The sequence below is a fragment of the Nipponia nippon genome, unplaced genomic scaffold (genome assembly GCF_047370975.1).
Source record: "Nipponia nippon isolate SJK-2023a ecotype South Korea unplaced genomic scaffold, ASM4737097v1 scaffold_10, whole genome shotgun sequence".
Taxonomy (NCBI): Eukaryota; Metazoa; Chordata; class Aves; order Pelecaniformes; family Threskiornithidae; genus Nipponia; species Nipponia nippon.
This window is the reverse complement of record NW_028262291.1, coordinates 18657230-18670295: the sequence shown is the minus strand read 5'-3', so window position 1 is coordinate 18670295 and position 13066 is coordinate 18657230. Positions and strand designations below refer to the sequence as shown.

At 38.2% G+C, this 13066-nt stretch overlaps 1 protein-coding gene across 6 annotated transcripts in view; it reads right to left on the bottom strand.

Annotated features, from left to right (window-relative positions):
- MOB2 (MOB kinase activator 2) overlaps positions 1-13066 on the bottom strand; it is a 121043-nt gene that overhangs the window by 78373 nt on the left and 29604 nt on the right. Inside the window, exon 1 of one of the 6 annotated variants that reach the window (XM_087745789.1) lies at positions 5085-5134. The exons of 4 other annotated variants lie outside the window; for them this stretch is intronic. In XM_087745789.1, the coding sequence (XP_087601915.1) occupies positions 5085-5119 (35 nt within the window). In that variant the 5' untranslated portion in view covers positions 5120-5134. Of the gene's footprint in view, positions 1-3804; positions 3846-5084; positions 5135-13066 lie in introns of those variants that run through there. One more of the 6 variants, XM_087745786.1, reaches the window with a different exon arrangement.

Here is a 13066-nt window from a genome sequence, read left to right as displayed (position 1 = left end):
CCAATAAAAGGGCAAAGGAAAGGGTTCTTAAACAACGCTATAACGGACAACCAGAGCCTCAGTTTTTACTACGTACAAAGCAGATGCTATTTTGACAAGCCGATGCAGAAGAAAAAGGTAGGTGATAGGTTTCAGTCCCGTTGATCCCTGTCACCTGCAAGAGATTTCTGAAATACGACAGAAATACAATAGTTTACGTACTCAAATTCAATTAGGACCATTACCCCTACAATGAACCATTCTCAAACTATGACTCTCCGGGATAACTAGTCCTTCTTAAAGGCCAACACAGTGTTATTACCAACACTACACATTCATGTACAAGCTTCAGAGAATGACTTCTATGTCTCTTGTTTGAAAAAGTCAAAGTCTTGCCAAAATGAGTAGAAAAATACAAAATATTTTTTGTTTCCAACTGAAGCTTCACTGAACAACGGTTTCATAAGTTTTAGTAGGATTTATTCAGGATCCCTTTAACTCTATTCATATCAAAGGCCATGACATTACTTGATTTATTATATATATTAATGAAACAATACTTCTAAGACCCAAGAAGGTTTAAATATGAAATAAGCTGGATGCTTCAGAGTAGAATATATTTAGGCATAAACTATTCTGAAATCAAATGCAGTAAGCAAGGCCGATTCCCCACTTAAAGACTAGAAGACACTAATGTATGTCTTGGCTAGAAAGATTAATTTAGGGAATGAACTGCAAGAAAAAGAACAAATTTCAGAACTTCAGTAAAACCCAACAGGGATAAGGAAGGAGAAATTACAGAGAAGCTGCAGCAGCACAGAAAACTTCCCAATTTCAGGTAGAACTTTAAAAATCCAGCATCTCGAAGGAAATGATCAGAACAGTGAAGTGATGGGAAAATTAAGCAAAACATGGCCTTGTCCTTTGAAGGTTAATTTAAAAAAAATAATGTTATCTTCCTCAGTGGGAAAAGCAACACAATCTAGAGGCAATATTATGCACTGCAGTGCCACTATCACAGTTGCAATGGTGTTTTTTCAGTCAAATTCTTGTTCTTTAGGCTTACCATTGATTTTAAAAGTTAGTCAACTATCTCCTTCTGTCCCTTTTATCATTTACATTTGTCATAACACTGCCTGTGAGAGGACATCTTCGGTCTCATTTTAATCAAAACTCATACAAGAAATATCTTGAAGAAAATTCACTGCTCCTTTATGGGATAGTTTGAAAAGCAAATGCTATAAATAAGCTATATTCGACACCCTGGCCAGATTTTTACCATGTATACTATATTTTTATTTTCCTTAACATTTGTACATTGCTAGAAACCAATCTTTTTCAGAGAGGTGCATAAAAGATTCATAACTAATTTCAAATATTTCAAACCTTTTTCAGATAACTCCTTTCATTTAAGGGGTGTGATCTATTTGCTCATTAGGATAATATACTAACTGCATGATGATATTCATAGCTCCTCCCAGAAACATTTGGGATTGTCTAATTGAAATTTATCTGCTGTTATGAAATGTCCACTGCATGATTTATAGTCATTTACTGTGTAATAGCTGTAGCTGATGAACTGGTTTTAAGTTCCTGTTTTATCTCCTCCCTTCTTGTAGTTTCTCAACAGATTAAAAAGGTGTAGCTTCATCATAAATTATTTAAATTGCATTTATACATCCACAACCAATTGCTGGCTACTACTAGAACATAACCTAATTCCATTAACTGAAAATATGATCCAGAAATTATGGATTATTTAAATATTTAAAACTGAAATCAGTAATAGACCACCTATAAACCTTAGCTAATATGAGCTAGCTAATAAAAAATAGGTGGAGTGAGCCAGGTACTAAAATCATAGAAAATTAAGTCCATCAGCTATAGAATCAATGCAATATAAAAGGACGGAGTAAACTACCCCATTATGATCCAAGGCACCTATCCCCTTATCACTGGAAAGGTGGACTCTCTTTACTTAAGTCAATGGTTCACTAACCAGACACTTAGATGAAAGGTAGAGACTTCTGAGGGTGGTTCACAAGAAGCAGACCAAAATCCAGCAAGTATGGTGTGAGATGTTTGGCCTCTGATCTGAAGCCATGCCATCCAATAATACCCTTGGTGCTGAGCTTTCATACGGACCTCTCCCTGGTTGGCTCCCTAGCCAGCAGGTGTCTGAAAAGCCTTCTGAAAGTATGAGAGCATGGAATGGGGAAAAAAAAGAAAGAAAAAAAAAGAAAAAAGAGAGAGAGAGAAGAGATATGATAATCCTTTTAAAACTCATGCAATTAGTCGTGCTTTGAAGAAAACCTAGAAAAAAATATAGACTTTGAGTACACAAAGGCGGCCAAGGGAGAACAGTGACTGAGGAAAAGTGGAAGACAATGACTGCAGTAATACCTGAAAAGACACTTAATCATCTATCAGGATACGCTAACAGAGCAAAAGAACAAATACAAATGAACACGGATTGTGATTAATGGAGATGACAACTGCTTTATCTCATCAATTCTACATGTTGTTGCTTTTAAAGTAGGATAGGAAGTGTACATGCTTGGTCCAGCAGTTACAGCTAAGCTGTAATAGATTTAGGGGTGAGTGAATAGACAAATAATTTTGCACTGACTGTTATTGGCACAGTAGCGAGAAATACTAGAGGTTGCTGCATTGGAACTCAAGCATTACTTCCACATACCTGTTTTCAGTTCTGATTTTAAGGCTAAGATCAGTCTAGCACTTAACGTGTAATGGCCATTCTCCTTGCATCACACAAGGAGTTAACTTGGAATGCAGCAGGAACAACTCTAGTAGCAACTGTATCACAGCCCAGGACAAGAGCGCAGGAAGAGCAGGGGGGAAAAAGGGTAACGTTTATATTGCAAGTCTCTCAGTTTTATGAGCATCTAGGTCTACCAGCAACATTAAAAATAATGCAACATAATCATACAGGCGATGGTAATCTTATACATTAGTAAGCTTGAAAAAAGCAGATGCTGAAGCCACAGGCAGCTTTATTATAGACAGCATCTATCTTCCCAGTCATGACATTTTCCACTATCATCCTAAAAACTCATTTTATCACCCTTCTCTCTTTGTAAGCTGCATGGGGATTTTTTGCACTGATTTGAAGCTAAATAAATGGCTGCGCTGCATTTCCTTCACATTCTATTCTGAAAATAGGACTTGCAGAGAAAACGGACCATAACGGAACCCAGCTACGTAGTCGCCAGCTGCCTATTCCATTTTCTAAGGATGGTTAGGCTACACTTAGCCCCTTTCCATGCATATTCCCTGGAAGCATATAGTTTAGGTTGCTATTTTGATATCTTCATACCAAAGCTTGTTTAAATAAAGCAACTATGATCTTTTGGCTAATAAGTGCTAAGAAAATCTTTGCTCCGAGACAACCGTATTCTGTTACCAACAGAGGAATGCCTCTGAACTGTCTGCTGAGGGTGTTTTTGTCAATAAGGCATTGACCTGTGTAATATTTAAAAAAAAAAAAAAATATATATATATATATTTACTCCTAGTAAATATATCCTCAGTATCCTTAGCTTTATTATTTCCACTCACCCTGAAACTCCCTGTCAAAATCATTGTTTCTGTAAAGATGTGTGGGAAATGAGTAAGTCTTTATCCAACTCTATAGACAGTCATTGGAGTTTGGAACTGGCTGCTAGAGAACCACTCACCGTTACAAAACTTAAGGATTATGCAAAAGCTTGCATCTACAATATTTTTAAGTAATTGATACTGCTATTGCTTTCAGAAAAGAAAGGTATTTTCTGCTAGGGCTAGGAAACAGAAGGGGTGGAGTACTTTGAGAGTCCTTGGAAACTGGACATCCACGTTGGCAGAAGCAGTGGGAGGGAAGGGCAAGAATTCTTGCCCATACACAACCACATGTCCCATAAGATCTGGGAAAAAAAAAAAAAAACAACATGATTTCAAGCTCACTCCAACACCCTGCTCATATTACTTTATTTTTTTGCAAGTCAAGTATCTATTCTGAGGTTGTGGTTCAGAAATCTAACCTAACATTATATTACAAGGAAGGGCTCCTCATAAAACTGTCCAAATGGCTACCACATCTTCCATACCAACAGATATATCTACTCAGCTAGTAACGATCTGATACTTAAACATATTGCATGACGAGAATACCTGAAAAAAAATAAGAGATCCAACCAAAAGAAAAATAGACTTAGACAGTTCTTAACATGTCAAGACTGTGATAGCATCTGAGGGAAACTGAAGTTTAAACAAGAGTTAACTTGGATCTTCTGCAGATCCAGTAAGATGCAGAAGCATTACAGACTGGTTCAGCCACTGGCCTGCGTGAAGCCTAGAAATCAGTAGTCAGTTTGTGCAGAGACACTCTTAACTCCTTGTAATTAGGCATAAAGAACACCTACTTTTTATTGCATTTGCCATATGCTATTTTCTGTGCCTAAAACTAGAGAGGACCATCAGATGGGGGGTAGCAACATTAGAAAGGGAGAAAGTGGATTTCTGATATGCAGTTTCTGTTCCAAGTTCTTAAGGTCCTACTTGTTAACCTAGGGAGACTCCTGAAAATGAAAAGTTGTAACCAATTTCTTATCTCTTGCTTACTAGCACATCACCTGCAAAGCATGAAAGAAATAACACAAATAATTTACTTTGAGAAAATGTTTCACAACCTTCAACTGCAACTCCTCAAGTCAAGCACGAAGTGAAAACATAGACCCTGCAGAAAGTACTAATGAAGTCTCTTGGTCTAAACATATTGAGAGTAACATAGGAGTTTACTGAAGAAAGGTGAGAGAGAAAGAGTACTTGTAGAGAGCCCTCAGCAAACTGCTTCTATTCTCAAGTTTTGTTTCATACAAAGAGATGGGGCAAACATACATTACTAACATTTGTTATCATCAGAAAAGGCTAGCTTGAGGCAGAAAAGCTGGACAGGAAAGACACTCAAGACTTTGGTTTCTCCCTCTCTGCTGCTACTCCCCATCCGGTCCTTCTTCCCCCTCTCCAGCTAAGCTCTTTCCCAGTTTTTGTCTGCATAGTCATGTCCACACATGTCTGTGCTAGTTAATGTATAAAAATTGTCTTACCAGCAGCAGCACAGTGAGCAGATGATGAATTCCATTCCAACAAAATTAACAGTAGGGGATTTCCGACAAGATGGCAATAGATTAAAACACAGTTCGGATACTCAAAGAAACGTGGGAAGCCCAACATAACTGATTACTGAAACATGGCCTGAAATATTGGTACTGCTTTTCCAGAATTCAGCAAGCTGCAACTTCTGGCAGGCAGAGGGAAAAACAGAAAAAAGTTCTCTTCTGAAGAAAGGGTATACATAGCTCATTCTTGAAAAGACAGCTGCGCAAAAGAAAGGAAAATGCTTTCTGCCTTTCTTTCATCTATCAGAATAGTTATCTAAAGTTTCCTCCTCTTCTTTTAGGGTAGGACTGTTTAAAAAAAACAAACACCTCCTCCCAGTAAATGAAGATTTAGCTAGCATTTTCATAATGCTTTTCTCTATCTAGTTCTGCCTACCTTTCAAGTCAGTTTGGAAGCAAAGATAGCATAGTTCCAAAAGAATAAATAAGTAATGAGAACTATTTTTTCCAATCCTTCCTTTCCTCTTCTACATTAATTCCAGTGACTCAGACATATTAGAGTCCAAAATATCTGTTGCATCTGTTTTTTTTCCTAAAACCCACACACTTTCTTGAAAAGCGTTGAAATGGTCGTTTTATACCTGTTTTAAGAGATTTCATAAATGCCATTCATCTTTCTGCTCACCAGTCAAGAGGGAAAAATTCCCAACTGCAGAGCCTTAAAGCTCCACCTTGTGGAAGATGCCTACAGTATAGAAATAGGCTTCAGAGGGAAAAAGACTTCAAACAGATTAAAATTAATAGCATGTTTGACATTTACACTTTGTCATCAGTCATACAGTAAGATAGCCTCTTAAATGCATTCTACCCCAGTAGAAAAACAAGCAGGGGATATTACCAATAAAATGAAAAGCTGGTTTTGTTTTGTGGTAATAGTCATCCTGCATTGAACCAGCAGATAGCACCCACAGCAGTCCAGAGCAGGTCTTCCTTTCACATTTGCTGGCTCCTGTGTGACTTACTCTATTCGTAAGCAGGAAAACAGGGAATCACAGACAGATTTATCTGGCCAAGGGGCAGACAGCCAAAGAATATAGCAACCCTGACATTAAGAATAGATAAATGACAAACAGAACTTCATCCTGGGATACTAGATTGACTGTAATTTTTACAAGGATATTCTAAAAGCTATTCACAATCCTCCTCCAGCCATCTAGTACAAACTCAACTCAATGTCTGCGTTCAACCATTCCTAAAAGCTTGTATTGAGAACAGTGTAGCACAACCGTACGCTGCCTATGACTATGCATCCAGTGGACTTCAGAAGAAACTTGAACCAGTACTGCCCTCTACTGAAAGAAGAGCCTGCACATGAAAGTTGTAACAACTTTTACTGTACCATTCTATTTTTCTGCTTCATTTATATACCTCGTTTTTCTTGGTTTTAAGGCTTTACAATATTCAGTGTTCTGCTTCATCATGTTTTTTCCTGCTGCTTCTTCCCCATGAGGGCTACAAAGGCATCAGATAGGTTTCTAAGTTTACATACTAGAATACCATGCCAGCCCATGTAGACTCCAGAAAACAGAGTTGCTGCACTAAAGCACTGCAGACACAGCTCGTGTTTTTAGCACCGTAAGAGCAGATAAATGAAAAACAGAAAGTGAGGTGTTCAAAAATAACCCCAGAAAAATGACTTTTAAATTTTCCTGTCATCTGCAGTACACCAGTCATGACAGTGTCATGAGATGTTCTTGTGTAGTAAACCCAAGATACGTAAAGAATGTATATCCATATTGATTCAATACTTTGAATTAACAAACATGCCATAATTAGTAATTGATTACTAACAGTAATCACATTACTTTCTCTGATATAAACTTTGCAATGTTTCTATTTTCAATCAGTTGCTCCACTTTGATGTTTAGACATTCATAACAACCTGAGACTGAATAACTTAAGGATTGAAATACTGTACAAAATCTGAAAGTGGCATACTTTTAGCAAAATAAATATAATTTGGCTGAACAATATGTTGGCTTGGAACATCAAGGAGCACAAAGTTTGAACTAGTTGAATGCAGGGTCTCTGAACCTGTAGAAAAGATGTAAGCGTGCCATTCAAAATAGAGGAAAGTGCATCACTTCAGAAGCATGTTGGTCTTCTGAAGCCCAGGAGCTGGGACAGCCTGTATCTCTGCCCCAAATCCCCAACTGGCAGCAGCCACCAGAAGATTTTCAAAGTCGCTGTGGAGACATTGCATGCACTTCAGCAAGTTTCCGTAGCCAAGAGGCTGACTCCATTCCCTCAAAATCATCCAAAACACCCCAACCTCACCACAGCGCACCGACCTCCACGGGAGCGCTGGCATCAACCAGCTGCAGAGGGAGCCCGCTGCCCGCACGCTTTGCGGGGCCGGTCACCGGGTCCCCTTCCCCGAAAAGGCAGTGACCCTCACGTCACACGCAGTAATCCGGAGTCCAGTCTCGGTTTCACTTTTCAGCAATGATCGTATTGGAAAAAAATAAAGAGCGATTACTCAACCGGCAAGGAGAAAAGGGCCTGATCCGTTGCTGCATGGTACCCTTCGAATACTATTTCTTAGAAGGTATGCTAAAGAAGTGCTTGTTTTAAGTAACACTGAATATTTCATTCTTCCTGTTCTCTAAGCAATACTAGCTCCAACTCTGAATGACCCCTCACTTCACACAATGCTTCTGTGGGAAGGATGGACTTTATCTTTTAAAGAAAATAATTGAACACATGCTAGGTTGTTCAAGGCAGATCCTGGTTGCCCCTTTTAATAAGAAAAAAAGGGGGGGGGGCAGCCTTTTACTGAAAAAAAAAAGTGCACAGTCTCTATGAAGTCCTCTATACTTTTCACTGTTGGTGGCTGTTACCCAAAAAAGAGCCCAGATACAGTAGAACAAAACAACATTAAATTTATTAATAGATTTTAAAACCAACAGAAGAGATGAAATATACCCCAGTACATAACCTGAACCAATTTACCTCACCTTTTCACACTGTGGTCTTTAAGATGAAAATATTAAGTCTTTATTAAAAAAGAAAAAAAAAAAAAAGAAAAAAAAGCAACAATGAACTCACTCAAACAGTCTTTATTCCAAGACGTAGAAGCATATCATAATTTTTATAGTTCACAGAGCAGGACCAAAATCGCTGATAACAAAAATACTATGTATGGACAGGAGGCCAGAAGCCCATTTGTGTATTAACATGGATGAAGACCTTAAAAGAATGGCATGCCAAAGCAAAAGTATCTGTCATCACTGGCATGTGAAAATCCCTTGTTCAAATTAAGCTTTGATAATTCCCCTTCATGAAATCAAAGCTTCAGTCTAAAAATGACATCTAATACATAAAAGTTTCAAAGCCACTGTTCTCACTCTGACTTCCATATGAAGGAAGGGGGGTCAAAAAGGGTACTCATCTTGAACTACCATCTTTTACTGAATAATCTCCTTTTGCCCCCTGCTTGTGTGCAAATATCAGATGTGGTGGTTTGGATTAGTTCACTTGCAGCACTAATCACTGCATTCAAGAACAGACAGACCACATTTCACTTATGGAAAGGTACACCTCATTACCACAGAACTGAAGGAACACACTGAAGCTGAGAAAAGAAGCACCTTTTGTAATTTTTTTTTTTTTTTTGAGGAAAGGCTACATATAGCACTTAAAAAAAACCAGATGCAGCCAAATTGTTCCTGCGATAGTAGAAGCAACAACACACCTAGCCTAGTCCAAGTCAGCCTTGTTGAGATAAAACTGCATCATGTTTCTAGCAATTTCTTCCTTAGAAATCAAAAGCGTCACAGCTAGATTATGTCTCTGAAAGCCCCGAGTGCTGCCACATGCTTTGTCACTACAGCAGTATCTTTCTGCTTGGCAGCCTCACCATGCTTTATCACTCTTTTCCTTCAGCTGCCATATGCTTAGTTTCTTTGGCTGGGAGATATCATGCCTGCTGAACCACTTAGTCTGCAAGTGTAAGAAAAGCATCCGTTGCATTGAAAGGGCTAGCAGGAACTGACATATAATTTTTTAAATCCACAACTTCAATTAGATTTATCATCCTACAGAATAAAAATTCATTAAATTCTGAAGATCCCTCCAAGGAACCACAGGAGAGACCTGTCTGTCAACAGAAGCATATTCTAAATTCACTTTTCAGCACAACCTCTCCATCATGAATAGTTAAAACAGCAAAACTTCATAAAAATAAGGCTGGACTCAGGCTGCCAGGCTATACAGAGAACTACATGCAAATGGTATGATTAAAAGAAGAGCGTTCCAGGCAGATAACTCACCCTGAGTATGAAAACTGGGCAGAAAGCTTGGAACCACAAGAAATTCATGCCCATTTCACTTTACAATAATAAAACGAAACAAGTTTATTCATCTCCACCTTTCATAGAAATTACAACGCATAGAGACCAAGGTCACGGAACAAAATGCATCAATTTGCCATAATGATGCACTCTGACAGCAATACACATACCGTGACCTTTAATCCATGTAGGCCTCTTCTAACGTGACTTCCTTTTAAACATACAGAAGTGTGGACTGCAAGGACAGATTACATGAGCCTCACTGACAAGCCTTTCTATGTGTTACACCGGTTTCATATATTTAGTAACCAAAGACATCAAATAATTCTGTTGCCAGTATCCTGACTGATACTCCTTGTCTGAGATTAAGTGCAGTTATGCTTATTGTGTCTGCAGCTCTCAACTATAAAAAAGGAGGAAGATGTGAACCAAACACCATTCCAGCAAAGGAGGGTAACCAGTTAAAAAAACCAAACCCTTGTTTGTAATGCCGTGACAAAAATGGACTACTACAATTTAAAATAGCCAATCAGAACAAGCTTCCTGAAGAAAACTATCCGGAGAAAATACTAAATGGTAGTTTCAGTCACTTCCTTGGAAAATAATATTGATGCAATAAATAGAAATTATAATAAAAGTAATGGAAAGTATTTCTGAATTTACTACTGATACATGAATGTACAGAAAGAAAACATTTTTCTCCTTGATCTTTTCTATGAAGCCTTAGAAGACTGACATATTCTGGAACATTGTCCTCGCCCAATTCTAGAGAACAATGATAACACATGCAGCTGAACAGGCAGACTAGTCCATGTTTTGAACTTTCACATCTACATAGATTTAAAAAAAAAAAACAAAAAAAAACCAAAACAACTTAAAGCCAGGCGAAGAAGAACTGATAGCAAACTTAATTTTCCAACCTGATATAGCCTGGGGGGAAGAGTTAACTCCTGAATGAGCCTCTTAAAGAAAAGAAAATCTATGTTTTTGTTCTCTGGGTAAAACTGTTGAGAAAGACATCAACACACACACAAAAAGGTAAACATACGTGGCCTGCAACGAATATGAAAAACTTAATGTCCAGCCTTTTTATGACCTTGGAAAATTTAAGCATTCTTTTGAATGCACATTTATATTAATTATTTCCTGCATTATCTACAGCATTGCACATAAGGAAGCAGCTGGACTCTGGAAATTCAGCTTCTCCCTGCTGCTTTTCATTCTAATGTTACATAACGGACCAGCTTTTATAGTGTGACTGCCATCCTTGTCTTTGGAGTTTTCTGGGTTTTTTTACAGTAACCTAAAACACAAGATCAGTATCTCATCATAAAACCTTTTGTGTCTAGCTAACTGGCAATGTCAGCATTATATCCTTAACAGAGAATGACCTAATCCACCTTATTCTGGATTGAAGGAAGACGACTCCTCAATTATCTTCAAATACGTGATGTTAAACATACTGCAGTTATCAGAGGCAAGCACACACCCTTCGGGTTGCTGGGAACCAGTACTGTTCTAGTCTGCCTGGTTTAATACAGGATATCCACACCTGCAGTAGAGCACAATGACAGGAAAATCAAGTTGATTTTCAGAAGGTATTCTTTTAAAAAAAAAAGACCCAGAAGCAACAAGCCATTTTCACTTATGGTTGTTCCCCCCCCCCAGAGTATATTTGATTCTGTAAATTACTTCATTTGAGTGATCATTATGACCACTCCAAAAAAAAAAAAAACCAAAACAAAAAAACCCCAGCAAACTAAAAAAAAACAGTGTCAAACAGCAAGGCTGAGCTAATTAAATCCAGCATGCCTTACTGTTTCTGAAAAGCTCTCTCACTGACCAGCTGACCAGCACAGTAATACTTCTCATCCACAGATATAAAAAAAGCACTTTCCAAAACCGGCACTTTCCAAAGCACTTCCCCTGCTATTTACAGGGTACAAAAGCACACCCCCACAAAAGCACAGAGGTCAAAGGCAGAAGAGAAGTAGTCTTCATTTCTCCTTACATCTTAAATAAATGTCTCGCATACTGGCCTCAAAATCACCCTTCAACCCTATAGCAAAGTTCATCAAGGTCCCAGACCTTAATAAAAAATAGTCATACAGGCAACCTTACAAGCTGAAAAACAAACTAACACAGTAAGTTGAGTAAACAGAAAAACACTCACTAAAGCCACTGTAAAGATATTGTAAAACAAAATATTAAAACAGATAAACATGATTAAAACTTTAATAGTCATCACCAAGAAGACAATTAAATACATTTAGTAACATTTCATCGATTCAGTTTATAAACCATAGTGCAGGAGTCAAATACAATCATTTATCAGGTAGTGTCATCCAGCACAGCATTAAGCATAATCCAAAATCTTGAAATCAGATAGAAGTAGTTTGGATGTTTCAGAAAGGAATTTAAGTAACTATCTTCTCTCTTGCACACCACATATATCCTGAGCTTTTCCCAAATAAAATGAATCCTTTCCCATTTAGTATTTCTCCCTTTCTTGCCTAGAGACCTGTGAGGGGGATATATCACCACTATGTTAAAGGCCCCCATTACCCTTTTCTTTCTCTCACCTTACACAGACCCTTTACTCACAAGCTCAGTACTTAGTTTACTGTGGAAGCTTTTCCAAAAGGGGTGAATTGTACTTTAAGGACATAGTCTAGCACTAATACATTTCACGGGAAAGTAATAGACTTTAGGTAAAATACAGAGACAAGCAGCATATTCCGTCATTATTACTGTTGTTCTGACTTCCAGGTTAATAAAAATTTAACCATCATGCATGCAGCACAAAGAGGTATTATTAGAGCTCCCATCTCAAGAGACTTATCCAAGCCTAACATAACTTTTATCAGTTGTGCAACACAGCTGCAGTTTAGAGAGCCCCTTCACACAGCCACAGAAACTAATGCAGGAAGTCCTCCACTTCCTCTCATTCTCATTACACTTCCAGAATTATACTTGCAATAGAAGCGGCAGCATCCTTCATGTAAACATGTATCATCTTCACTTGCTTGAGGCTGCACAATGTTCCTTTGGAAACATGTCACTAAGAGACCCAAAGTACAACACTCTTCATCTTCTCTGTGTATGCCTGGGAAACATAATATTCACCTCCCAAGGTTGTTATGGGGAATACCATTTATAACTTGCTAAGCTTAAGAGGCTATACAGCTCTGCATAGCTGCCAATTTAGGGCAGCAGCTTAAGGACAGGGCAGCAGCAAAGCAAAAGGCGGGAGAAGAGGAGTTTCCCCTTCATTAAGGTCTCAGTTCTCTCACAGAAATCCCATGGTCTAATGAGATGCACCTCATACATCAGGTGGTATTCTTACTTGACAAGCAGAAAGATGGCTTTAAATTAAAAAACTGAAGCACAATTCATTTATAGGTCAGGAAGAGATGAATGAACATTTCAGATCCTTAATATAAGTGGTGGTGGTCGTCTTAAAGAAAGTTTTCAGCCCAAAATTACTTTTCTTTCTGAAGGAAACCACTTCTTTAGATACTGGAATCTTTCAAAGAATTGCCTTCTCGGGGACTACAAAAAAGTGTTTGTGAAGATGCAGTACTCCACAGCAAAGGGAAATTGCCCTTGAAAACCCTC